The 27141-nt window shown below is 36.5% G+C and overlaps 2 protein-coding genes and 2 long non-coding RNA genes across 4 annotated transcripts; 2 read left to right on the top strand and 2 right to left on the bottom strand.

Annotated features, from left to right (window-relative positions):
- The first annotated feature begins 671 nt into the window (after positions 1-671).
- LOC144634211 (uncharacterized) lies at positions 672-3618 on the top strand. The gene is made up of 3 exons (XR_013567164.1): positions 672-948; positions 1041-1174; positions 3271-3618. It is a non-coding gene; the product is annotated as an uncharacterized LOC144634211 (long non-coding RNA).
- A 4637-nt stretch (positions 3619-8255) lies between these two features.
- On the bottom strand, positions 8256-10350 carry LOC144635681 (tumor necrosis factor-like). The gene is made up of 5 exons (XM_078494764.1): positions 10221-10350; positions 9506-9568; positions 9369-9422; positions 9097-9166; positions 8256-8796 (listed from the first exon to the last, which is right to left on the bottom strand). Exons 1-5 carry the CDS (start codon positions 10293-10295, stop codon positions 8444-8446), a joined length of 615 nt encoding a protein of 204 aa, XP_078350890.1. The 5' UTR covers positions 10296-10350; the 3' UTR covers positions 8256-8443.
- Positions 10351-15322: 4972 nt separating this feature from the next.
- Positions 15323-16900, top strand: LOC144634773 (uncharacterized). Its single transcript, XR_013567265.1, has 2 exons — positions 15323-16073; positions 16804-16900. It is a non-coding gene; the product is annotated as an uncharacterized LOC144634773 (long non-coding RNA).
- Positions 16901-24305: 7405 nt separating this feature from the next.
- Positions 24306-26477, bottom strand: LOC144635680 (uncharacterized). Its single transcript, XM_078494763.1, has 5 exons — positions 26306-26477; positions 25621-25683; positions 25456-25536; positions 25234-25303; positions 24306-24834 (listed from the first exon to the last, which is right to left on the bottom strand). Exons 1-5 carry the CDS (start codon positions 26378-26380, stop codon positions 24503-24505), a joined length of 621 nt encoding a protein of 206 aa, XP_078350889.1. The 5' UTR covers positions 26381-26477; the 3' UTR covers positions 24306-24502.
- Between the last annotated feature and the right edge of the window lie 664 nt (positions 26478-27141).

Here is a 27141-nt window from a genome sequence, read left to right as displayed (position 1 = left end):
TGTTCTAATGCACGACTAACTCCCAATACTATTGTGAGTGGTAAAAACGACAGGTTTAAAAAAGTCGTTATAAATACGACAGACTATCACAACAAAAAGCTACAACAACACCAGCCTACATGCTTTATAATCTTTCATTGATACAAGGTAAAATTCTTACTACTATTCGGAAATACCGTGACCGTGTGAAATATTTCGGTCACTTGCAAGAGAGTTCTGCCTGAAAAATCTGACTAAGCATAATCCCAGCCTAATGATGACCTGATAAAAGTGAATGGAAAAATGCTTCTTGAAGTGTAGTATTTGGGGAGCAACATTTTTATGCCTTTATCCGACCTGTAATAGGAAAGTGGGAACTAAACAAGCGCTCTGTTTACACACAGCGATTTAGTAACCTTCCGTGCGGATTAGTGATTTGTTCGGCGACCGGGCTAATCGGTCGGTAATTGAAATTATTAACAAGATCGAGGCCAGTCCCTAAAAACTTACTATTTCACGGTATTTTCTGGTTTGCGGGTCACGCGATGCAACTAACTAAAAATTTCAAAAATAAAAAGCCTGTTCTGCAGGCTAGGTATTTTCGGAATAAAACAGGAATCTCTAGAATTTCCGTTGGTCAGTCAATCAACTGACCATTTATTTGATTTGCTTTGTCACGTAAAGAAAACCGCTTTGAAGTTGTAACAATGGAAAGGGTGACAATGCTGTAAAGTCCCTTTGTTTTCCTGTGACAGTTTATGACCTGTAGTGACCAAGTTGATATCAGTTTCTTAGAATCGCCCGTCCGGTGAACATTCTCCGGTGTTTGATCAATGTTTCTTTCCTACGTACGTTTTCTCAATGGCATCAGTGCTTCTAACCATCAAAGAGGACGTGACTGAATTAGTTTTTAACCGGGAACTGAACGAGCCAGTTGAAGAGCTGCCACGACGCATTCAAAACTGAAAAGTAAGCCGATTTGAGCAATCGTTGTCCGCCACTTTTAATGCACAACAGCAAATTTAACTTTTGACTATTTTATCGTGTTTAAACCCAAATAGCTAACGAAGTGGACAGGGGAGAAGACTTCTTCGAGTTCGATTGCTTGACAATCAACTTAATTTAACCGAAGACAAGTTGGAAACGAGAAAACGCTTCATCCCGGCCCGTTCCTATCGCGATATGGACACACTTGGTAGGTGGATTCTTTTACTGAACTATTCATTTTCTATGCTTGGCACGTAAAATGTAAAGTTTTCTGGGATACTATCCTTAACTTTTTGTATATATGGAAACTGTTTAGGGATGATTACCCAGCGAACGGAGTTCCAATCTTATGGGTAATGAAGCCAAAAAACCGTTTTTCCCGCCTAAAAGCTTTGGCGCCCGTGCATAAATTAATATTGTAATAATAAAATTAAAAGTCAGACTTGTGACATTCTTCCGGTATCTCCGGAATCCACTTCAAGTATTCTGTTTGCGCGTTACTCGCGTAAATCTGTTTCCATCTCATGGAGTTGTGCACTGGTTATAAATTTTCTATCAGTATATCTTAGTGTAGTTCATTTATCTTATGCTGCGATTACCTTTTTAACTGCCCAGAGCTCAAATTTTAATCTCTTACTGCTAGCTTGCGTGACGTTCATCCTTTATGAGTTTTAAATGTCCTCTCATTTTACTGCCGGTATCTCCGGAAACCACTTTGAAGAATTACATCAAGTATTTTGTTTGCCGCCATTGTTCGCGTGAATCTATTACCATCTCACGGAGTTGTACACTGGCTATAAGTTTTTAATCAGTTTATTTTGGTGCAGTTCATTTATCTCATGTTGCGCTTACCTTTTTCCCCTGTATGAACTGCCCAGAGCTAAAATTTTAATCTCTTACTGCTAGGTAGCGTGACGTGCGTTATTAGTTTAAACAACAACCATTAAGTTATTGATTCTGACAATAAGTTTCCGATTAACATGTAATGTCTAAGTTCATAAGCCCCCACGTGTCCGCACCGCAGACCGGTTATTTTTATTTTATTTCGGTACATGGAATGTAGGGAATTTTTTTAAATTGTCCGCAAGTTTGCCTGTTCAGTTTTGCTTTAAACAACCCAAATGGACATTCTTCAACACAAAAAGAGAAGTCAGTTTAAATCTTTTTTTTGTTATTAAGTTACTTGGAGGACTGAATTGTTGATGTATGAATTGAACTTATTTCTCTTTAAGTACTGTTTCATTGACTTTGATCTTGTGTACTTTTAAGTACATAAGTACATAACTAACAGATAAGATTGAATAAAAACTAAAATGTGATAAGGGTTGAAGGGCTGAACTCCAGCAGAAGCCGTTGTTTTGTCAAGGCAAGATTTAATTGCTTGCCTACTGGCAATTTCCTTGCTGAGGTTGTCCCTTGGGACAGCCTTGCTTGGGCTATAATCTGCAATCTGTGGGTTCTTGCTTCTTTTTCGACCTGGCTCGCATTTTTTATAGACTTCCCTTTTAACCTTTGATACCAAATTCAAAATTAATTCACTATTTCAAACAATATCTTCAGCAACACCATCTGAAAGCAACCTGCAGTCAACAAGTTCAGTGCTCCAAGAGTGAAATCCTGAAAAAAAGAGAAAGCAAGCAAAGAACGAATCGCATAAATAGAAAAAAAAAATCTTTTTTTGCAGTCTGATGCAGCTAAAACAGTTAAAGGAAAAATCATCGAGCTTGAGAATAACAGTAAGAGTGCCAAGCAAATGGCCAGTTTTTAATGAAAGAAAACAAAAGAAAAAAATAATATACTTCTTTATTCTGCTTATTGCAAATTGAAAGAAATACTACACCAGATCGTCTACTTCTGACAATGACCTTTAAGGGGCTGCGTGCAATTCACGTTAGGTTTTATTCATAATAGTATAAAGTCTGATAATGTTATGCATGGTTGGAATAGGAAGTCTTCATTACAATGCTGTTATCATTGGCTTTGGAAAAGCAAGCCTGCTTCACAAAGGAATATTTTACAAGTAATATAACCAAAACACTGAAAGGCAGAAACATTTTAGGTATCGTTTTTTGACATCTGAACTTGTAGCTAGTGATTCATTTTATGTGGCGGTAATTTTGTAAAAGTATCAATAATTGTGAGAAATAAAAAAAAAAATGAAATAGCTAAATGCGGTTGGAACCAAACCTTTGTATTGTCATGAAAAAAAAAAACAACGACAAAAGAAATGACTTATTTGTAGGTCGAGATTACATTATTTAATGTGCACGATTTATAATCACAACAAATCACTTTTCGTTGCAGAATGGTTCGAATGTGGATGTTCAATATGAGATAGCTGCAACCGTGAACAACAGCACAAGTCTCATTTCGACACAACAGTTGATGCTAGCCGGTCAATGGTGCAATTCCCGGTGAAATTCGTTCTTTTTAACCTTGCCACTTACATTTCAACAGAAAGAAATAGTTTGAATTTTCATTTCTTTACTGTATTACATTAATTGGAGCAAATTGCGATCCCAGAAGTGGAAACACAATATTTTCAATATATCATTTATACAGTTACAGGTGAAAGAAAGTGCCTTATATGAAGCCATTTTCACTGCATGTATATACGTCTTGACTGTACACTCAATAAAGATGTAACTGAAATTGCTTGTCAATATGATCCATTTTAATGTGTCATCTCAACTCTTTTACATATGTTAAATCTACTAATTATTTATGGTTAAAATAACCCCATTTTAACCCTATTTTTTTTAGTTAAATTAACAAAAAGTAACTAAAAAAAATGGGTTGTCTCAGATGCACCCCGGGTACTTTTTTAAATGGTTGATTTAACTAATTTTGGTGGTTTCTAGCCAATATAATTTAGTTATTTTAACCAAAGATACTGGTTATTTTGACTTAAAATAACCTGGTTAAAACTGCCATTTTTAATGGTTAAAACAACATAATTATTTGAGTTAAAACGACGTAACAAAAAGGTAAACTAACCCTGTTGTTAGTTATTTCAACTTCATTAAATTAGTTGTTTCAAACCAAAAGAATCTAGTTATTTTAAACCATTTTAAACTGGTCAAAATGACTAAAAATAATGGGTTCTCTCAGATGCATATGGCAACAATTTTAATTGGTTATTTTAACTAGTCAGTTTTTACAGTGCATGATGGGTTCTGCCGACCCGTACCGTATGTATTTAGCGAAAACCTAACTTGTTGTCATGTGTGCCTGTAATATTTTCGTGTCATAACTGACACTCTTTCCGTTTTTTCTGAAGGGATTTCGTGGAACGGATATACGAACAGTTCGTTAAATGGTTAAAACACTTTCACTTTCAGATCTGTGTCTCTTTTGATTCATTCATCGGCTTTAAAAATGCCCTTAAAAATGGTCAAGCCATTTCTCGTAGAAGCAATTCATTCCTTGACTTCGATATGATTTTTTGGTTTAATTATTCCCACAAGCCTCGGAGCCAAGTTAGAATTTTAAGATATCGAAATTAGGCTATTTCTCTATTTTCCAATTGTCCATAATGCACTTTGTTTGCCCCCCAAATTTTGCATAAACTATTGTTTTAGAAATATGCAGTCCTCCCAAGAGAATTTGAAAACAATAGTTTATGCAAAATTTGGGGGGCAAACAAATGGGCAATTGGAAAATAGAGAATGCAAGTTTTCTTTCCTTTTTTTCAGCGGTTGCATCCCTTGAGTAATGGCTGCCTTGGAGTAACCTGTCATCTTAACGAAACATTATAACTGATAATTACGAAGAGGTTATAATAAAGTGCAAAATATACCAAACGCTCTCATTGTTATAAACAGCTTGTTTTATGACAGTACCAGGCCCAGAGCTAACGAAACATTAATTAAAAAATTAGGAAATAAAAACCCATTCGCCTGCGGCTCATGTTTCGCCCTACACTTCTTCCTTGCTCTCGTCACTTCCTTGCGTGCTTTATAACAGAACGAAGCACGATCCATTCTTTTCTATGAAAATAAATCTGCCTTGATTTAAAAAAACAAAACATTCCTAATGAAAATAAAGGAATTTTTAAGGGCAGGGGATTGTCTACAAAGAGAGGCATTATTTCTTGAACTTTTTATATTCGAAGTGGATTTTTGTTAAGCAGATCTAGAGACTATATGTAATTTTCAATTTTAAAGACTGAAATACTGATGAAGCTTACTGTTTTCTTTGCTGTGATAAATCTGGTACGTTTCAAATCCACGGGCAAGCTAAAACACCTGTAAAAGGCACCCACGTTATTAGCTTACGAAGTCGCATCAACGATGAAGAAAGCTCACACAGCCGATTAGCAGTATTAGCCGAGAATTCAGACTTGATTTACAGTGATTTAAAATAATTTACAGTTTTGTTGACATTGAATTATATCTCATTTTCATCCGATCCGTAAATTTGCAAAGAAGAAAGCATATGAACATGCGCTTAACAGAAGACACGAAATTTCAGGACATCGAGAAAAAGTATGCAGGTTTTTTTCGTACGAAATAAAATATTCTGTGCATGAGTTCTGCACACTGCATATTTAGCAATTGCAGGTAAACTGAGTTAATTAATTATAACAGACCACTTCGATCCTTTTTTGGACATACTAAACATGTAAGGGACCATTCATTATTTATGCCGGGGGGTGGGCTGGCAAGAATAGGGGGTGGGTCATGATAAATCCAGGACACTCAGAGGGGGGGTCATCAGGAAATCTGCATACAAAGAGGGGGGGCTATCTGTTTTTATGTGTATTTTTGTTTTATTATTTTTGATAAATACATGTAATTTCATTGTTGCTTTCTGACAATGGAAAATGTCGAGAGTCTCTGAAACGTAATAGTTCATACAGAAAATGGTCAAGGTATCACAAAATGATGTTTCAATATTACGTCCAGACAGAAGTACATAATCTAGAAGTCCAGATCATGTACTTCTGGTCCAGATCGAGTTTAGCGAGGTAATTAATGGTTAAGCTGGTACCAGATTTTCCTTTGCATTGTTCTGCTCAGCATAGTTCTCGCTCTCTGAGTACCCTGCACTACTGTAATGCACAACAACGTTTCATTCGCTATCTTCACCAGAATCACTAGATTCATTGTCTGATAACATTTCTGGGTCTTGCCTAGGGACTATGTGTAGAGCGCTTCTTTCTGTTTGTTTAGACACGTGCAATGACCCTTCAGAGTTTATCATCTCTCTTGCTTTTCAACAGAAGATTGAAGTGAATTAGATATACAGCTCTTGGATTTTTAGCTTCTAGAATTCACCAGTGTGACAAGCTCAAGGAGTGTCACAGTTATAGTTTTCGAAACTTTTCTGTTGTCTCTGCTGCCATTTTTCAATGTGTCCTTTTTGTGAAGATTCTTTGTCCTCTGTAGTAAGATAAAGCATATGATCTTGGACTAGTTCTTTTTCCATGGTGAATTTTTTAGAATGCAAGTGATTGTTAAATAACTATTTTTAGTATAAATTAAAGCAGCGGATAGCGTTGTTTGCACCCTCTGACTGGCTACTCAAACTCGGGATATCCTTTGCTATTCACTTGCGAGCAACTTGCACAGGAAAATTGTAATCGTCGACAGGAATAAATGAGTTAGAAATCATTCTATTAGGATTATTTTATCTCAATATTTAAATACTAAAACGGCGAGGAAAATGTCCCTCACTAACCACCTCCACTTCGATAAATAGTTGTTAAATAAAGGCTAAATGTGTTTCTGTGTTTTTTTTTTGCAGGCATGGGAAGAGGGGGGGGGGGGGGGCTATCTATTTTCACATTGCATGTAGAGGGGTCGTGACCTTTCTTCTTTTTCTTAGAAGGGGGTCAACAACTTTTGTTTTGCTTGAAGATAGATCTTGCCGGCCCACCCCCTGGCATAAATAATGAATGGTCCCTAAATAGCTATTTGGAGGTAATAAAAAACAACTGACATCTACTGAAGTTGTATAGTAGAATCCAGATTTCCCGTATCTCCAGGAAAAACGAAAATTGCTTCGAGAAAACGGGAAGTTCGAAATCGGGGGTAAAATTACAAACAGTTGCTATTCATTGCTATTTGAACAAGTACATATGAAAAATGCACCACATAAAATCATTATCATCATCGTTAATATTATCCAAGGGAAACGAACTCAGTTGGTTCGAGAAATCAGGAGCTAGTTTCTAGAAACCGAGGGTTAGAACAATCAGGATTCTAACTTTACTTTACCGTGTTGATTAATTGCTCTTGTTTACACATTGCATCAGCAATCCACAACCATCTAGCACCATTCTTGCTCTTTATTTTAATGTTCAACTTAGTAGTATAAAGTCATCTAACAGCCTGAGACAATTTTGAAAGCAAATCGTCTTGTACTAATCCTCTTAACCCAAAACTAGTAAAAACGCGTGAACATTTCGATATCCCTTAATTTTTAATTCACGATGTTTTGGTGCAGTTTTTCTCGAGCTGTTAAGTAAAATTTAAACTCAAATCAAGAACGCGCCAAAGTAGCTGTGAAAGCTACCCATGTATAAAACTTTGAATGAGGAGGAAAACTGCGCATCATCACAATCAATGAGATGACATCTCCAGCCTTAAGCTTAAACACACCGCCTGCGTACAATGCACCATGGTTTTTTCCTGCAGCTGGTGGCCGAATCATGGTAACAATATTGTTGTTCACACGAACGTTTGTCGTGTGAAGGCCGCTTTAAAGGGGCTTTGTCATGGATTTTACCAGATTTTTAAACAGCCAAATTTTATATTTGTGTTGCAGGAAACCTAAAAATAATAATTCATTTGTATTAAAAATTGCTATATGAGAGCACTGAAACTGTTAACAAGCATATTTGGCTGCGGATGGCTTGGAGGGAAATTGATTGCAATTTGAAAATTTAAGGCTTAACTTTTCAAGTTATTTCCGCACGTTTTCAAAGAATCGATATTTTTAAAGACGGTAGGTTGATTTATATCCGCCGGCAAAATTAAGGTTATATCTTCCTTTAGATGTCCAAAGATAATGATTTTCATGGGTTAAGTTGCCTACCACTAATTTCATAAAAGTTTAGACCAGCTGAAACATCTGCAAAATCTCCGTGATGGAGCTCCTTTAAACCGAAGCATTTTTGATGGCAAGCAAAAGTACAACGTAAAAAGGTCTAACTGCGGGATGGGTTTCCTTTGTCTTGTTCGTTGGCCCTTGCAGAAATTAAATGGGTTAATTTTAATTTTTTTGTTGTGTTTTATCACTAAGCCTATCCTCACACATTCAGTCCATTAAGATGCATAGCACCATCCTTCTTTAATTTTATTCTTTAACTCAGCATTACAATCATCTAAAAGCCAAAAATGATTTTCAAGAAAGCAAAAAAAATTTCTTCTACAAAGCAGCGTAACCACAATTAGTCCGAAAACTCATAATTTTACTTGCTTACTTAATAAGGAAATGGCGCAGTTTCATTCAGTTCTGACAATGATTGAGCTTAAATCAAAAACGCGCCAAAATAGCTGTGAAAGGTAGACATGTGAATTTTGGCGGAAATTGCTGTGTGCCAGGAGCCCACATCCAGTGTAATGACGTCACCAGCTTTAAGGATAAACACGCCGCCAGTGTACAAAGAGCCTCTGTCTTCTGGATCTGTTCCTGATACTGGTGGTTGAATCATGGTAATGGGATTGCCGTTCACACAAATATAGACTCTCCTACGGGCAAGGTAGAAAAGTTGTGCGTAGATGTAGTACCGTCCAGGGGTGGGCACAGTCAGTTTTCCGTCTTTGTACTTCATACCGCCTGCAAGATGACTGTGCGGGGCGCTGACGGACCAGTCTTTAATCACTAAATGAAAACGCAAGCATGGAAAGGTGTTGGTTTTAAATTTTTACTGGTACGAAACAATGAAATTCACTCACCCGCCTCAATGAAGCAACATTTATCTATTGTAGCAGACAAAAAATCTCTCGCCTTTTTTCATAAAGGCTGTACATATTTCAGAACCAAGGTTTTATCTAAACGAATAGATGGGTATCAGTTTTTGGCTTTCAGTTACCAAAAAATGTAATTTCAGAAAAAATGGCTTCACCTTGTGCGAGCTACTTTTTCTCGGTTGCAAAAATTCAACGAGAATATATAACATACCACTGTTGGGTTGATAGGTCATCAGTTTTTTATCGGCAGCCTCAATATGAGCAGATGGCTTGTTTGAATCCTGTAAATTAAGACAAAAAAGACCATTAGTACTATTAGTTTGAATCAAAATTGGCCATAATTTCTTAATAATCCTCACTCCGATTTTGCCCTAAGAAGATTCAAATATCCAAAATAACCAATACCAACAGTGACTGATCGAAAGAATCGAAATGATATTAACCCCAGAAGCAAAGAACTGTGTTTTATTTTTAGTTGTTTACCTGCAGGTTGCATTTGCAAGATGTTCCTGAATCTCCTTTCTCGCCCTTCTCACCCTAAAAATATTAAGTAAAATCAATATGATTAATTTAAAAGTGCTTATAAAAACTGTCTCTGAAGATAAGCATTTTTAGGTTACCTTGATGCCTTCTTTGCCGTTCACATTGATGTTGATGGGGTTACACGGAGTTGCACAAACGTTCTGTAAAATGTAGATAACATACAACAAATAGTATGACTTAATGAATGGGCCTCTGCACTAATTGTAGCTCAAACGTTTAACAAGGGACTGGCAAAATATGTTCGCTATAACGAAGTTTCGTTCTATCAGGATTCTTTTCCATATATTTTACTTTTTCTGGGGCGAAGAATATCTTTCGTTATCCCTGACCGAAGACTTCTCTTTTTAGAGGTTCGACATTTGGGGAAACGACAAGCGCTGAGAAACAGAGTCCGTATAATCAATTAATGATCATTCGCAGAGCGCAAAAAAATGTACGATTAAAAGATGACAAACTGATGGAATATTAGCGTTTCAAGAAGAGTCTTTCATTTTTTTTGATAGGAAAGTTTTTTCGACAAAAGTTTTATATGATCAGAATAGGGAAAATTTTCGCGTCCGAATAAACGAACTTCAATGCGGTGAGGCAAATTTTTTTCTTATATATTTAACTGGATCGAAACTCCTGTGTATTTTTTAGAACCTGGTAAGGTAGGCTTTTCATTTCTCAAAACGTCTCAAGATTTTTGAAACAGTAAAAATATTGCTCCGTTAAACCCCGACTTAAGAATTGACTAATTCAGTGGAAAGGCTAGGGTTTCTGTTTGATGAAAACGTCGTCAAATTAACTTACTTGGTCAGGTCCTGTTGTATTTCCCAAGCAAAAGTTGGCAGAAGCCAAGAAAGCAAAAATCAAAACGAATTTCATCTCGACTGCAGATATGACTTCGCTCAGAGATAAGCTGAATATCACACGTAACGACCATAAAACGCACATAAAATTGGCTGCTCAATAAAACAAGCGGGTAAAAACAAGAACTATCTTTTCTTAAAAAACAAAAGATCATAGCTTTTGTTTGTAGCCGTGACGTAAAACTTATGACGAGAGGCCATTTTTAATTCATATTCAATGAGCTTGAGTTCCCTTCAAGTTTGAGATACGGTCCATTTTTCCCTTTATCTGTAGTCCGAGCATATATCGAGGTACAAAATAAAGTTAATCTGTGATTAAAATTCTGTATCACTCAAACACGAGCTAATTATTGCAGGCCTGATAGATCATAGTAGTCCGTGTTTGTTTATCAGTTAATCAGTGCTATGTTTTTATTCAAGATGAATATATTCGAGTCTTGAAATTGGTCATGCTTCGTAAGATTTAAAGATTATGACATTTAGCTTTAGAAATAGTAAACTTAAACAAAGACAAAATTATTTCATGCCTGAAGGCAACCTTTCGGACAATAGAGACCTCTCAATATTTGACACATGTATTCACTTTTATTTGTCAATCACGAATGAAATCACTGTCAGTGTATCTTGAGGGCTGCAAGGGAAAATTCCGTGTGTCTGATTTAGTCTGATATATACTAGTTATGCAACGCTTTCGAGTGGTATACTATGGAATATCCCACGAGTCACTTGTATTTTCTCGGTATACACACGAGCCTTTAGGCGAGTGTGTATACCAAAAAAAATACAAGTGACAAGTGGGATATTCCATAGTATACCACGAGAAAGTGTTGTGTAACTATTTTATACCATGCCATAGAAAATACGCTTACTAAATTTCGTCGAGAATACAATCGCAGCGCACGATGGGAAGGTTGGGTTGAATACCGTCGAATATACAACGGCTTTCCTGTATTCTGATTGGCTGTATTTTCTATGGCATGGTATAAATATGTGTAACAGAATTTCCTATTCTTTTTTTAAGATGTTGGCTAAACAGCGGACATCTATCGACACTACTGCCATGAGCGCTTTATAATTTGAAATTGCCACGTTTGAGAGCATATTTTGCAAAATAGAGGGAATATGATTCTACAAAGTCGGGAAATTTGGCATATTTTTGTTTATTCCACAGCGTGAGCATGGTCGGTAAAACTTTTGACTTTGCAAAGCTACAGCTTTGCGATTTTGCAAGATACGACTTACAAACTTGGCTATTGTGGTAAGTGTCTATTTCAGCAGAATCGACAGATTTTCAATACAATATTAAAAGATAAAAGAAAAGCCGCGGGGGGGGGGGGGGGAGTCTATATACAACCAAATGGTACTTCTGCTGTTGTTATTCAATTAGCTGTTATCCAATAAATAAGCTGGAAAGCTAGGGATCTAGGGAAATCGTGAGTTATTGCTATTCTTCTTAACATTGCTCGTTTAAGCCTTAAATCTCATGATTGGTTCATAGCTCAGTTTTGCCTGCAAAAACTGTGTACTGCTGAAAATGAGGTAAACATAATTCTGATTATGTTAGACTTAAAAGTCTAAGCAGGAAAATATTACAATAAAATGCCAATCATATGCATATGCCATTTTTTTATTAAATTTGTCTCAAAGTTAAGCTAATATTTACTTCGACTTAAAAAAGATAATCAAAGTGTAACCATGAGCACTTTAATGTTGCTGAATGTGTGAAAATAAAATGTAACAAATCGCAAGGACTTTATTCGGTGACCTTTTACAAACTACTGCTTTAGCATTGCCGCTTTTAACAAGCTCACAGAATTACTCAACGACATTGAAGACTAGAATCTTTTAACCGTCTTTGCACTTCCAAAAAAACAAAGAAATTCAAGTTCTTTAAAACAGCCTTGATAGCTATACGTAAAATAAAGTATTGTTTATAGAGTATACAAAGGCCGAATGACATCAAGTGAAATTCCTGGGCGTTTTAGTTCAACTGTCACTGTTGTTCATAGAGTCAGGGCCGCTGTCGCAAAGAAGTTCTTTTTTATTTTTTCTCTCGTGCTTTATACCAACAGCTTGGGAACTGGCCAGCAGGTGGGATTGACAATTATGTTTTCTTCTATAATTATTTCTTTATATTTTTGTTTTATGGAATTCTTTAAAACAATCTCACGTATATACACAACATATTATGCAGCTGTTATTTCGATGTAAACTGTGAATTTTTGCTTTAAAAGAACATCAAGCTGCTAGTCTGCAAGGATTAATTTTAATTAAAACTGTTCTTGTATTACTAGTACTGACTTTTTACTAGTGTGACTTATTTTATTCTACTAAATGAATCGTGAATTTATTCTAAGTCTGCTTCTAAACGTTGAATTTGTTGTCGTGCAAGACTTGTAATGTTTAATAGCTTAAGTTAGTATTTTACGGATTGAAATATCCGTTAAGGGATTCCGAACAAAGTGAAAATATTTCTCCACATATTAATTGTGCTTCTTTTTTACAGAATGATTGTGCATCTTCTTGTAATCCCATCACCATAGGTGTTCATGGAAATGTCGACATGAAGGTAACAAAAAATGTCATTTTTTCAAAGTTATGACAAGTACAGTGCTACTAAATTCTAATACTTGAAGATTAATTATTAAAGAAAGCAGGTAAGGAGAAGGAAGAGATTCATTAACGTGTTGCGAATGTAACTTGTAGTGATTACATGAAACTCTTATGCTTGCTAAATTGACTGAATTTGCAATTTGGAACATTTCCTTTGAACTAGAGTGAGTTACAATAATTTTTCGTTCATCGAACTGACAATTGTGATGGTTTTCCTTTTTTCGACGTTTTTGCTTGTTTACAAGCTAAAATGGTAGAATAGGGGTTAGTGGACAAGATATGGAACCACATATTTGTAAACTCTCAAGGGACTTTTTTAATTTCTCAAGGGATTACTTTCCGCTGTGGGTGATCACTTGCCATCTCGTGGAAAAAACGTGACTTGTCACATTTACAAACGTTATATAACAATTTTAAAAGTGACATGTCAGCTTTCTTATCTCAACGCACGTGTGTCTGAAAGGCGATCTATAAAAAGCGTCGCACAAACAATGGATTGCGTAACTAAAACACGAATAAATAATCACTAGCACTTACATCGTTTAAAAATTACAAACGTCAAAAATAAACCATACCAAAAAACTCGCTCTTTTCAAAGATATTATTGAAGTTAAAACAAATGCAAGAGATGGGGGCTTCTTTTAGCTTAGGAGCGGTTAATTATTTGTGTCGTTGTCGATGTTTCCGGTAGAGACAAAAATCAAAATAGAACGTGTCTGGTTTCAATTGCTCGTTCTTGAGAACGGCGTTAGCGACTGCTTGCCAATTTTTCGAGGCGATATTCTGCGCGAGAAGGATATTCTCACTTACATCTGGTGTTCGAACATTTCTTTTTCCACTGGGCCACAAGATCCTACTCTGGGACTGGCCGTTGGCTGTCAGAAGAAACGTTCTGTAATTTTTAGCTCGCGGGCGAATGACCATTATTTGTTTTCCTTAGTTTAAATTTGATTTCCGAGTATGATTAAAGACAGAATTGGACGACACGAAGTCCTGTTACCAATTAATCAAAACTATGACAAAATTTGAGAAACAAACTAACCTTTAGTCAAATGGTTGAACGTTTTTATAAAAACTGCAAAACATAACAGTTTACTCAACAAAATGCACAACAACAGCGCGCGCAAAATGACGCGTACTGTCCAATTACACAGGCATGACGCGTAAGCTGTCCTATTACACTGTCCAATTACAAGCATGACGCGTACACTGTCCTATTAGCAGCTGCTGATAACCAATCACCGATCGAGAATTTTGTTATAGTTTTGATTAACTGGAAAATCGGCGTAAAATACTCTTAGAAAGTCCGCGGATGTGTTGTAAGTTCCGATGAAAGTCTTGTCTTCAATTCGCTTTCACTTAAGTCCACACTTCGCCTTCGCCTGTCTTCACTTCGCCTTTGAAGAGTGATTTTTATCACTGCTGTATTCTTTAGGTTTTGCTTAGCGTGTTTCTGTTGGCTTACATTTCCATTAAGTTCTTAAAAGGCAAATTTTGTAAAGAAACAAAACGTGTAGCCATGTTTTCAAAGCATACTCGGCTGCCGTCGAGAGCAAACATGCCGCTCGCTTTCTCGACCTCGTTGGAAACCATTTAAATTCTCGCGCTGTGATTGGTTTAGTCGCACTACTCTAGATGCTGATTGGTTATATTTTTCACATGTGAAGAAAGCTATACGCGAAGCTGATTGGACGTATCGCTTTTTTCACATGTGAAAATATAGCAAATATAGAATTCTATTTGCAAGGTTTATTGCTTAAAATTCTCGCTATATATATAATAAAGGTAGTTAGTCATCAAAAGACATTTTCATTTACTACTCTCTTCTAACCGCTGCAAAATGTAATTTGTGATGATCTGAAATTAGCATAAATTACTATTTTGCCGGCACGGATCAGAGGGCTGGGTGCGGGTTTGAGGTGCGCAGTGTATAGTGGGATTTGAGTTTAAATAGGTGGCCGTTAGAAAGGTGAGACATTCTACGGTCAGCCTTCGTCACGTTTTGGTCAATGTTTGGTTTTCCCCCGGACAAAACTAAAGTCAGAGAAATTATTCCTCGGAACAATCGTGATCTTCTTGGTCAGATAAAGAATCTTGTCGCGACTATAATTTCAGTTCTACCAATATTTTGTCTTGGTTCTACGAGATCGAGCGATGAGGTGCCGCTGAGCAGATGCGGGATGTTGAAAGAAGCGTGTTGCTCGTCCTTTCGTTCAATAAGAAGAGTAATGAAGATCAGTTTAGAGCTAACAAATCGGTCCTAGAAGCAATTGAAGACGATATCGTCGGTCTTTGTCGTAAAGACTTTGACAAATCCAAGAAAGCGTTCTATCGGAGAATGTCTTTTTAGTCACCGTTCTGCTTTGGAATGCAAACATCACGACGTTGCGGATGTCGAACGAAGACGATGAGAAGAAAACTTAATATAGAGCTGAAGCAAAACCAGGTCTCTGTAGAGACTCCTTTCTTGTGCTGGTCCTGCCGACTTACGGTCAGAGTGGCTAGGCAACAACGCCCAGGATCAAGGTGTAGTTTGTTCCATTTTACTTTTGGTTTGATTTCCTTTTGATTTAACAGTTTATTCATGTTTTGTTTAAAGGCAGATTGCGTAGATCACTTCAGTTTTGGAAAGTAATTCCCACGCCTTGTTTCATAATAGGCACTATTAGTCGGGCTTCATGTTGCCACTACTTATAATTCCTCGGCTTTTTGTTACAACGAACAATTAATCAATAATTTATTGGTGCTGAAAATTTATCTGTCTTTGTTCAGATCACTATAACGGGCTTATTAGTTTTGAATCTATCACTTTATTTTCTACACCTTCTATCTGTTCTTATTTTGATTCCTTGTTATTGCGTTTATTGTTTTATCTTGATCTCGGTAGCTTTTTCCGCATACATTATTTTGTTGCTACGAGCTAAGGTTTCCCGTTAGTCTCCTATGCATTTTGCGTCCTACAGTATTAGTACTTTGCTCTTTAGCCTTCTGCTTGAAGAGCACGTGCCCTTGAGGGGTCTATGATATGAGACTGTTTATGTTTTAGATTTGAATACAGTGCCCTTGAGGGGTCTATGATACGAGATTATTTATGTTGAAGATTTGAATACAGTGCCCTTGAGATTGCATAGAAGAGCCAATATTGTTGGAATGCAAATAAACCATTATTAGTATTATTGTTGTTGTTTATGTTGAAGATTTGTCCTGATTACAGTGCCCTTGAGGGGTCTATGATATGAGATTGTTTGTGTTGAAGATATGAATACAGTGCCCTTGAGGGGTCTATGATATGAGATTGTTTATGTTGAAGATTTGAATACAGTGCCCTTGAGTTTGCATAGAAGAGCCAATATTGTTGGAATGCAAATAAACCATCATTATTATTATTATTACCAAAAGTAAGTCGTATTTGTAATGTATGCTCAAATTTAAGTCAGAATGTATTTTTAGCCATTGTAAATATTTTAGAAATAGACAAATAAAATTATTACTATTATTATTATTATTATTATTATTATTATTATTATTGTTGTTGTTTTTGTTGAAGATGTGATTACACTGCCCTTGAGGGGTCTATGATATGAGATTATTTATGTTGAAGATTTGAATACAGTGCCTTTGAGGGGTCTATGATATGAGATTGTTTATGTTGAAGATTTGAATACAGTGCCTTTGAGGGGTCTATGATATGAGATTGTTTATGTTGAAGATTTGAATACAGTGCCCTTGAGGGGCCTATGATATGAGATTGTTTATGTTGAAGATTTGAATACAGTGCCCTTGAGGGGGTCTATGATATGAGATTTATTTATGTTGAAGATTTGAATACAGTGCCCTTGAGGGGTCTATGATATGAGATTGTTTATGTTGAAGATTTGAATACAGTGCCTTTGAGGGGTCTATGATATGAGATTGTTTATGTTGAAGATTTGAATACAGTGCCCTTGAGGGGTCTATGATATGAGATTGTTTATGTTGAAGATTTGAATACAGTGCCCTTGAGGGGTCTATGTTAAATGATTGATAATGTTGTAGATTTATTATCACTCCCCTTTAGGGGTCTGATATGAGACTGTCAATGTCAAGTATTTATATATTTTCATAGTGCCCTTTAGTGGTGTATAGAGTACATGTATGTTTCTTGTCGTTTTGTTTCTTTCTGGAGTAAGCGTTCATAAATATTGAATTGCGTTTCTCTGGAAGTTGCTTGTCTGTATGTATTAGCTTGCTTAGTCTCTCTTTTGTTCAAGTACCATGCGCCTTTTTTCCTAGCCGGGGTTTAGTTGTAATGTCTTATATTTTTTCTCCCCTTTTTGTTTGTTTTCACATATTCCTTTATTATCACTTTGTTTCGTTTTTTCTTTAGACATTTCTGGCACGAGGTTATAGTCTTCACCTACATGTGATACAGGAGAGGTGTCTTTATTATTATTAAAAAAAAAGAAAAGAAAGAAAATGAAATTTACAGCTCTTGTTTTTGAGTGCTTCAGCGATTTCTCTTAGTTACACAAGAGTGTTCAACAGATGGAGATCTACAGATGGAGATCTTTTGCCTCAACTGTGTTGAGTACCAGTCCCATCCCTGTAAAGTCCATCAATTGTGCCTCGTTCATGCAGTTAATGCTGTATTCGAGCACATCAGTGTTTTCTATCAGTTGCGCATTCCATGGTTTCAAGTCGCTGCACGATCTGGCAAAGTTGAGTGTCCAAATTATCCTTCACTTTTATAGCAGTTAAAGAAAGTACGGTTCACCAGCTAATCACCGAAAGGAATGCCCAGAATCAAGGTGTAGTTTGTTCTGTTTTGCGTTTGCTTTCAGTTTTGATCCTAGTTATCCTTTGTTTTTTTCATACTAGTCGCATTTAGCGCTTTTCATCTTATTTTACATTAATTCAATTGTTTTTGTTTTTTATTTCCTAGATCATGAGTCTGAAGCTTTGCCATTGCCATTTATTGATCCCTCTTTTCGTTTACTTGTTCTGTTAGTGTATTGTGATATTAAATCTGGTGTCAAGTAAAAAGATTGTGTTTAATTATCACTTCAGTATTTTGGAAAGTTTTTGGTGCACCTTGTTTCATATTAGGCACAATAAGTAGGGGTTCAAGTTGCCACTACTTTTAATTCTGGGGTTTTTGTTACAAGAAACATTGTTAGATTTATCGGTAGTGATGCTGGAATCTGTTTTTGCTAAGATCGCTTTTAGGAGCAATGTTAGTTTTAGTGTTGCTCGGATCTGTCTTTGCTGAGATCGCTATTACGAGTTTTTTAGTTTGCAATGTTTCGTTTTATTTTGAACACCTCCTACAATATTTAATCCTTTATCTATTCCTATTTAAAATTCGAGGTAAAGCGTTTGTATTATTGATCTTGATCTTTGTAGCTTTACGCAATAATTTTAGTATTCTTACAAGCCAAGGTTTCGCGTTGGTTTCCAATGCATTTCGCGTCCCACAATGTTAGTACATTGCTATTTGGCTTTCAAGCCTTCTCCTTGAAGATGACGTGGCCGTTTACGGATCTATAATATCAGTACATTTTCTTCAGTTCTATCAGATGATATCAGCGATTCCAAAACGCCTGTTTCTTTTAGGCAAAAATAATAGCATCGATAAGGAGATTTTCCATAATGGTAAACCAGTAGCTTTAGGACCAAATACCAAAATAGATATATTTAAATTAAAATGTAAGGACTTTTACAGACTATTTATTGAAGGAAGGTACACGCAGCCCACAGGCTTTCGGAAATGGTCCAACTATTTTAATAGTGATGTAACAAAAGAATGTGAAAACTGTCTTAAACATACTCAAACTATTTGCCAAGATACCAAAGTCCTACAAACAACTTTTAAACTATTACATCGCATTGTTTTTACTAAACGAGAGCTGGCATTCTGTAATATTGCCAAAGACGCAAAATGTATCTATTGTAAACAAGAGGACTCGATAGAACACTGCCTTTTTCAATGCAAATCAGTGCTGGACCTTATTTCCAGTGCACGTAATTGGTTTGAGCAGAAAACAAACAAGTCTCTGGTTATAAATAATTACTCTTTACTCTTTGGAACAGAACATCAAACAGCTGATAACACGAATCAAATAGAAAACCTCTTTATTATATATCTAAGACATTACATAATTCATAATAAAGTGTGGGACAGCCAACTTAGTCTAAAAGAATTCCAAAATAAATTTAATAACTATTGTAGAACCTTGAAGATTAATAACCCTTTCTCAAATTAAATTAATCGTTAGAGATGGAAATGTACTGTATATAGTGTATTTTAAATTGCTCGATAGTGTATTGGAGAATTGTTATACTGTAGTTAGCTTTCCGGTTTTTTTGTTTGTTTGTTTGTTTGTTTGTTTTTTGTTTGTTTTTTTCTCTTTTTGTTTGTTGTATATCGTTCTAGTTTTACTTGTGCTGTACTTGTAACATTTTATTTTATTTGAATAAATAAATATATAAAAAAAAAAAAATAATAATATCAGTTTGTTATTTTCGATGATTTGTTTAACAGTGCCTTTGATGGGTCTATGATATAAGATTCTTAACGTTGAAGATTTGCATACAGTGCCCTTGAGCGGTCTGTCATACAAGTTTGCTTATTTTGAAGATTTGTAAACACTGCCCTTGAAGGGGCTGATGTGAGACTGTTGATGTTGAACAATTGTATATCAGATAGTACCTTTGAGTGGTATATAGAGTATGTTTGTTGTAGTTTTGTTTCTTTCTGGATAAAGCGTTCATAAATATTTTATTGTGTTTCTTTGGAAGTTGCTTGTCTGTTAGCTTCCTTAGTTTCTGTTTTGTTAAGGCAGGTTGGGGTTCTTTTTAATTTCGTATATATTTCCCCTCTTCTTTGTTGTCACATATTGTTTTATTTTCACTTGGTTTTTTCGTTTTTTCTGCAGACATTTTTGACACGAGGTTCTGGACTTCATCTACCTGTAATACGGGAATTGAGAAAATGAAATTTACAGCTCTTGTTTCCAGAACTTCCGGGACTTAGTTACGCAAGAGTTTTCAACAGATGGAGATCCTTTTGTGACTTTTATACAACTGTGTTGGCTACCAATCTCATCCCTGTGAAGCACATCAATTGTACATTTATCTGCAGTATCTGCTGGATTCAAGCAAAATAATCAGTTTCCTTTATCAATTGCGCTTTCCATGCTTTCAAGCGGCTGCACGAACTGTGAACTACCCACTCAGATGATGGTCTCTTTCAAGGGATTTCCGCTAACATGGCCCTTTGGCCTCAACCTCTGTTGAGAACAATTAGTTACATTCTGTTGACACTCTCTAGCAAGTAGGTGAAAAGTTCAAAATTATAATCACTTTGCTCTAGCCCTTTCTTTTTATCTCTATATGTTGGCTTGGCTGGCCAACGCACCCAATTTAATCAATGTCTTGTGTGTCCGGATGTGTAGTGGAGGCAAAATATGTAATTTGTGATTATCTGAAATTAGCATAAATTACTATTTTGCCGGCACGGATCATAGGGCTGGGTGCGGGTTTGAGGTGCGCAGTGTATAGTGGGATTTGAGTTTAAATAGGTGGCCGTTAGAAAGGTGAGACATTCTACGGTCAGCTTTCGTCACGTTTTGGTCAATGTTTGGTTATATTTGTTTTTCCTTTGTCATCAGTGGATGCAGGATTACGCTTCGTTTTGTTTAAATATTTAGTTCTGCTATTATAATTGTATCACTGTAAGATCATATATTTCGAATGACGCTTCGTCTTGTTTAAATATTTAGGTTTGCTATCAGAATTGTATCACTGTAAGATCGTATATTTGGAAAAGTATTTGTTTACAGTAGTTAAATAACAATACCCTAAACCCCCAAGGGTTGCGCCACTGCCTTGGTCGGGGCCACACGTTCCCCGTTTTCTCCACTTGCTGGTTTTTAGGGGTTTTCGTGTCCGGCTTTGGTGCACTTAGTATTTGTATTTTATTCATACCTTGTATTATATGTTGAGATGGAATAAACGGGACGATGGCTTGGCTGGCCAACGCACCCAATTTAATCAATGTCTTGTGTGTCCGGATGTGTAGTGGAGGCAAAATACCGTTTTTCAACAGTTGCCTGTTGTTGCTTTCAGGCGCTCCCCTAACCTTCGCGATTTACTAGTAAAGGCCAAACTCCCTTCTAATTTGACTAATCCGCATCCACAACTTTCATCCGGTTCTTTTCGTTGTGGAAAGAACTGCGCCACTTGCCCTTATATTACTGACGGACTAACTACCTATCCCTTCTTTTCTACTGGTGTTCATAACTGCGAGGATCTTCTCTTCATTTATTCTTCATCCGCAGTTCAAATATATGATTTTATATACCGTAGAATTCCGGTTATAAGCCTTGGGCTTATACAACTTCGTAAGGGTTTTTGGGTGGGCTTATAAGCGGAGGGGCTTATATTCGGGAGGGCTTATAAGCGGAAGGAAAAAAAACGTTTCGAAACGAGCCTCGGGAGTGTTGATCGAAATACGTTTTTAAGTTAAAAACGCACAAAAAAGCAACATTTAGCCCTGTTCAGTACTGTCATCCGGTAGAGGGGGGCTTATATCCGGGGGGGCTTATAACCGGATGTATTTTTTTGTTTCCAGGTTGATGGGCCTATAACCGGGGGGGCTTATAAGCGGGGGGGCTTATAACCAGAATTTTACGGTATTCATTCTTTCATCTTTATCTCTCCCGGGTATATTACGAACCAATTTAATGACCAGCGTCTCAGTTGGCTTGTTAGCTCAATTGGTTAGAGCGCTGCACCGGTATCGCAGAGGTCAGGGTTCGAGTCCCGGCAAGCCTGATTTTTTTCAGGCTTAATTTTCGCAACTGCTTTTGTGTTCATAACTGTGAGGATCTTCTCCTCATTTATTAGTTTTTCTACTTGTACTATTTTATTGTCATTTTTAGACTTAGCATGTTTTATTTTTTTATTTTACACTGTTTACATATTTCCTGTATTTAGTTTTACGTATTTCCGGTATTTCGTAAGATACCATTATCACCAAAAATTTCATAACCATGAATGTCCCTTGCAACGGGACCAAAAGTATACAATTTTGTAAGGTAAAGGTTATCATTTAATTACCAATGAAACATCGCTTTATTCCATTTCAGTGATAAAGGACTGGTCTGTCAGTGCCCCATACAGTCATCTTGCAGGCGGTATGAAGTACCACGACGGAAAACTGACTGTGCCTACCCCTGGACGGTACTACATTTACGCACAACTTTTCTATCAGTCCAATGGGAGAGTCTATATTCGAGTGAACAACAATTCCATTACCATGATTCAACCACCGAGTGCAGCAAGAAACCATGGTACTTTGTCTGCTGGCGGAGTGTTTAACCTCAACGCTGGTGACGTCATTTCATTAGATACGAGTTCCGTCATCACAATCTTTATGAAAACTCACCACAGCTACTTTGGCGCGTTTTTTATTTGAGTTTCATTCGTTGCATTCTCAGCTTTAAACAAACAAGAAAAACATTTGCGCGACATCCTCATTAAGTTAGGGATATGAAGCTGGAGTTTTTGACTATTTGAAGTTATGTTTGTTCTGATTTGTAGGAGACTTTTACTTCCAAAATCGTCTCAGTTTGTTAGATGGCTGTAATTCGCCGTAAAACATGAAAAAAAAAATAAAGAAAGAAAGAATGAAATCTCAACTCATCTCATCTCATCTCAACTCATCTCATCTCATCTCATCACATCACATCTTATCTTATCTTACCTTATATCAATTTTCGTGATTAAAGTTAAGGCTCTCCGGAGTTTTAGCGCGAAACAAAAGCAAGTGAAGCGCGAACACACTGAAAAGCCAGTTTTCTGAGGAGGCGAGCTTCACGCGTGACACGCGTGCCTCGCGTGTGTTTCGCGTGAATGCTATGAATATTTTACCTGATAGTATGTAGCAGTCAAGTCGGCCCTATCCCCCACCCGGGGGCAAGGAACTAAGAGATGTAGCGGTCAAGACTCTGTTTACAGCAGCCATTTCTTTTCTGTGATTATTTCAGTTTTATTTTTTTTTTAAACCAGCTTCATTTTTTTGTCTCGTATGAAGAGACAACGCAAAATGTAAATCGAACTGGTTTATAACCACAACAAAGATGGCTACTCTAAAAAGAGGCTATTTACAGATCAGACCTTCTATTTTTTATTACTGAGACAGTCGAGACCGCGAGTTAATTAAAAAAGCTGCAGTAAATTGAACGAAAGCTAAAGTACGCAAGGGGTTGGAGGTGTAAGAAACGGCTTTATTTTTTTTGTCCCGCTCCGCGCACACGCGCGCGCAGTGCGCTCTCTCTCGCGAGCCTTTTCGCTAAGCTCGGACAGGCTTATTAGAATATTTATCTTTAAAGAGAACATTATGAACCTGTCTAAGATAATCACTGCACTTGTTTCCCTGTATGTCTTTTCAAATCTGGTGGACGCCCTATGCTCCCACGGGGGCGACAAGGAACCAGATATGTCCAGGATTTAACGCTAATGATATGCGCGTTCCTCATAACAGGCATCACAAAGTGTCCTCATTAATAAAAATTCACCAAAACACACCAAATTCTGTCAAATATGAAGCAATATGTAAATGTCAAATAACACAGTCAAACATGAAGTACCTATTAAACAATACTTGCGTTCAATCCTGGACATAAGTGCAAGGAACAATGATGAATGATGATGTCTTTTCAAATAGATTCAGATATATCAGCAGATTATTTGAGAGAAGGAAAACAATATTTTTCCTTAGCAATCGATTTCGATGAGAACCTGTAAATTTTGCTTTAATTTTGGATCAAATGTTCAATAATCACTGTTCGGTGCTTAAAAGCGATAAGGGAATGAGTTGGAATGGTTAAGATAGATTGGTGAAATAAGCGGAAGGAAGGTAAGTCTATTCTTTGTTAAGTAGAGAACAGGGGCATATAACGTTAATCCTTTCATGCCTACGTGAGCAAGACAAAGTTTTGTGCTCAGGCACTGTCAAAAGCTTTTGTGATGTTTAGTGTGCCTCAAGTTTGAAAATTAACTAAATTCTGTCAGAATTATGACTCAAGGGTTTTGGAAAATCTGGAATTTTACACACTTTGTGTAAAAAGGTTACAGAGGCAAATGACGAAGACGATGGCAGAACGACAAATAAAACTGGGAAAGGTTTTCCTTGTCAAAAATTTAGAAACCGCAACCTCGTTCCGAGGGTCCCTTTCTCCCCGCTTCCCAGAGCAAAATTTTCTCTCGCTCTGGGGGGCGGAGAGAGAGCGCCCCTGGGAACGAGGTTGCAGAAACCGGGGATTAAGGTGACAGCAGGCTACGAAACATGTCTAGTAAAGAATGAAGAAAATTCTTCGCAGCATTTTGTCAATTAACCTGTTATTCCGACATTTAACAACACACAAAGATATCTCGCACCATCCTCTTTTATTTTAATATTTAACCTTAAATTGCAGACGAATTTGAGAGCATTATGTCTCTTTTACAAACAGTGAAACCAGGACTAGTCAACAAACAAAACCCGAGCTTTTTTATCCCTCACTCTCCTTTACTTAATGAGCACGGTGCAGTTTTTTTATCACGGCGCTGAGCATGTGACAGTAGAGCTCAAATCAAAAACGCGCCAAAGTAGCTGTGAACTCTGCCCATGTAGAGTTTGGCGGTGAAACCCGTAGTCAATGAGATGACGTCACCAGCCTTTAGGTAAAACACCCCGCCTGCGTACAAAGTACCCTCGCCTGATCCAGAAGTCGATGTTTGTATCATGGTAATGATCCTGTTGTTCACTTTAACATAGACTCTCCCATCCCGGGAACGAGAATAAAGTTGTGTGTAGATGTAATACCGTCCAGGGGTGGGCACAGTCAGTTTTCCATCGTGGTACTTCATGCCGCCTGCAAGATGGCTGTTTGGGGCACTGATAGACCAGTCCTTTATCACTACAAAGAAATTAGGCAAGGGAATATTTTACTTATCAGCTCAGCAAGCGATAACATAACTCACTACCTCGAGTTGTATAACAATTCCTTCAATTGTCCTTCGAAATAATAATAAACAATTGTGTGGCCTTTTCCATTTTCTACTGAGTAAAACAAATTAAAAAGTGCCCGAAATCGCAAATCTTCAATCCGGCATTCTATGTTATTATAATATCACTGCAAGTGTTTGAGAATAATATTGCCCTCCAAGCAAAATGTGGCCTACAGATTGATATCCATTTTAAACACGTTCGCAAGGTTTTTTCGAACTTTTTTTTAGATAGGATCAGCTTTCAGTCAGATTGAAACCTAATTAAGAAATCGATCTGTCAAAAAATTCCTGCAAAAATAAGCAAATACCTCTATTGGCATAATAGGTCACGTCCTTTTTGCTGGCAGCCTCAATATGAGCAGATGGTTTGTTTGGATCCTGTACTAAGGTTAAAAAAGAAAGAAAATGGTCAGTATTGTCAATGTGAGATCAAAAGTGGTTATTAATTTTTTAACCCCATGCTTTTCCAAAGAACAGATGTTTAAAAAATATTCGTGCACAAGCAAAGGGCTACGTTTTTAGAGTTTTACCTGTAAGTTGCATTTACATGATGTTCCTGAATTGCCCTTATTACCCTTAAGTCCTGAATTTCCTTTCTCACCCTTCTGGCCCTAAAAATATTAACATTAGGACATAGTTAAATAGTGCTTTACATAATCAGTTTTTTTTACTGAAGATTGACATTTTTCAATTACCTTTTCACCCTCTTTGCCGTGCACACGGATGTCGATGGGTTTACATGGATTTGCACAAACTTTCTGTAAAATACAAATAAAAACAATCAAAAATTAGTCTGTGAAAAATTTTGATTTACTAGTAAAGAACAGTAAAAATTTAACTCTAAAAGAATTGTAACAGTGTCGTCTGAATTTAATCCCAAAAGGTTTTGCGCGACAGCAAACACTGAGAACCAATGCAACGTCAAAATAATTTTAAGATTTTCGTGTTGCAAAGAACGCAGACAGTGCATTAGAAAAAAAAAATATGTTTAACTAATGAAGTATCACTGTTAACCGAATAATTTCTTTGGTTTTGGGAAATTAAGGTTTCTTTGAAGAGTGTCCAGAACGAGGAAAATTCGTAAGTAACAGCTGTGTGATGTCTTGGACGAATTTCGCGCGCCGAGATTGAGAATTTCGATTTCCTGATTTACATCAATAACTTTTCCCTATTGCCAAAAAGCTGTACTATACTGAATATGTCATAACTGAATAGACTAGAAGTCTTGGGCTTTTTTTCGAATGGTGCTATGTTATTCTCTTATAAAAAGTTAGTATAATATGTTTCTGCGTTAAAGTCTTTTGTCTATGAACAACGATCTCTTACTGAAATTCTGGAGCATGTGGAAGGTTTCTAATTGATGTAAAATCGTCAACTTACTTGGTCAGGTCCTGTTGTATTTCCCAAGCAAAAGTTGGCAAAAGCCAAGAAAGCAAAAATCAAAACGAATTTCATCTCGACAGCAAATATGACTTCGCTCGAAGATAAGCTGAATATCAGTCACGCTTAGGGACTAAAGCGCGCAGAAATGGACTGTTCACTTTATTGCTTATATAAAAGCGGGTAAAAACAAGAACTGCTTTTTTCATAAAAAAATATACACTAGGTATTGTTTGGAGCCGTGACGTATAACTTTTTACGAACGGTCGTCTTTTATTCATATTCAACGAGCGTTAGCTTAAATTTCCTTCTGAAAATAAGGTTTATCTTTCTGTCTTCTGTAGCCCCGTACTGCAGGCAACATCTCACGGTTTCTTCAATATTTCATACTGGTGGTTATGTCACACAGTTAAGCTAATACATCCAACCTTTCATCAGTGCCATGATATTAGTTTAATAATAATAATTTAATATTTCTAGTGTGCATTTATACGTATGAATATGATCAAAACTGAATATGATTTAACTACGTTAAAAATACTAAAACACTTACAATATGTACGCTGTATTTTATTGAAGAGCTAAAAAGTATTTCAAAATTCAAATATTTAACAAGAAAACAAATTAATAGGATATTAAAGTAAGTAAATATCAAGTAAAATAATCTGTAAACCGTTTATATATTCAAGTCTTGAAATTGGTCATGCTTCGTAAGATTTATTATGTGATAAACTTCAAAGACACAATAATTGTATGCCTGAGGGCAATCCACGAACAAGAGATATTTTTAGATGTTTGACATTTTATTTTCAATTTTATTTGAAAATAAGGGATAA

Source organism: Oculina patagonica, chromosome 13, assembly GCF_052425735.1.
Source record: "Oculina patagonica isolate OP01 chromosome 13, crgOcupat, whole genome shotgun sequence".
Taxonomy (NCBI): Eukaryota; Metazoa; Cnidaria; class Anthozoa; order Scleractinia; family Oculinidae; genus Oculina; species Oculina patagonica.
The sequence above is the reverse complement of the archived record's forward strand: the minus strand, read 5'-3'. Positions and strand labels throughout refer to the sequence as shown.

Bases quoted from the DNA above. Each gene is read 5' to 3' on its own strand.
- LOC144635681 (XM_078494764.1), bottom strand. From the start codon at position 10,295: ATGAAATTCGTTTTGATTTTTGCTTTCTTGGCTTCTGCCAACTTTTGC. The intron at 9,423-9,505 runs GTAACCTAAAAA...TAATATTTTTAG, and splicing joins ACGGCAAAGAAGGCATCAAG to GGTGAGAAGGGCGAGAAAGG. The intron at 9,167-9,368 runs GTAAACAACTAA...CTTAATTTACAG, and splicing joins CTTGCAAATGCAACCTGCAG to GATTCAAACAAGCCATCTGC.
- LOC144635680 (XM_078494763.1), bottom strand. From the start codon at position 26,380: ATGAAATTCGTTTTGATTTTTGCTTTCTTGGCTTTTGCCAACTTTTGC. The intron at 25,684-26,305 runs GTAAGTTGACGA...TGTATTTTACAG, and splicing joins ATACAACAGGACCTGACCAA to AAAGTTTGTGCAAATCCATG. The intron at 25,304-25,455 runs GTAAAACTCTAA...ACCTTAGTACAG, and splicing joins CATGTAAATGCAACTTACAG to GATCCAAACAAACCATCTGC.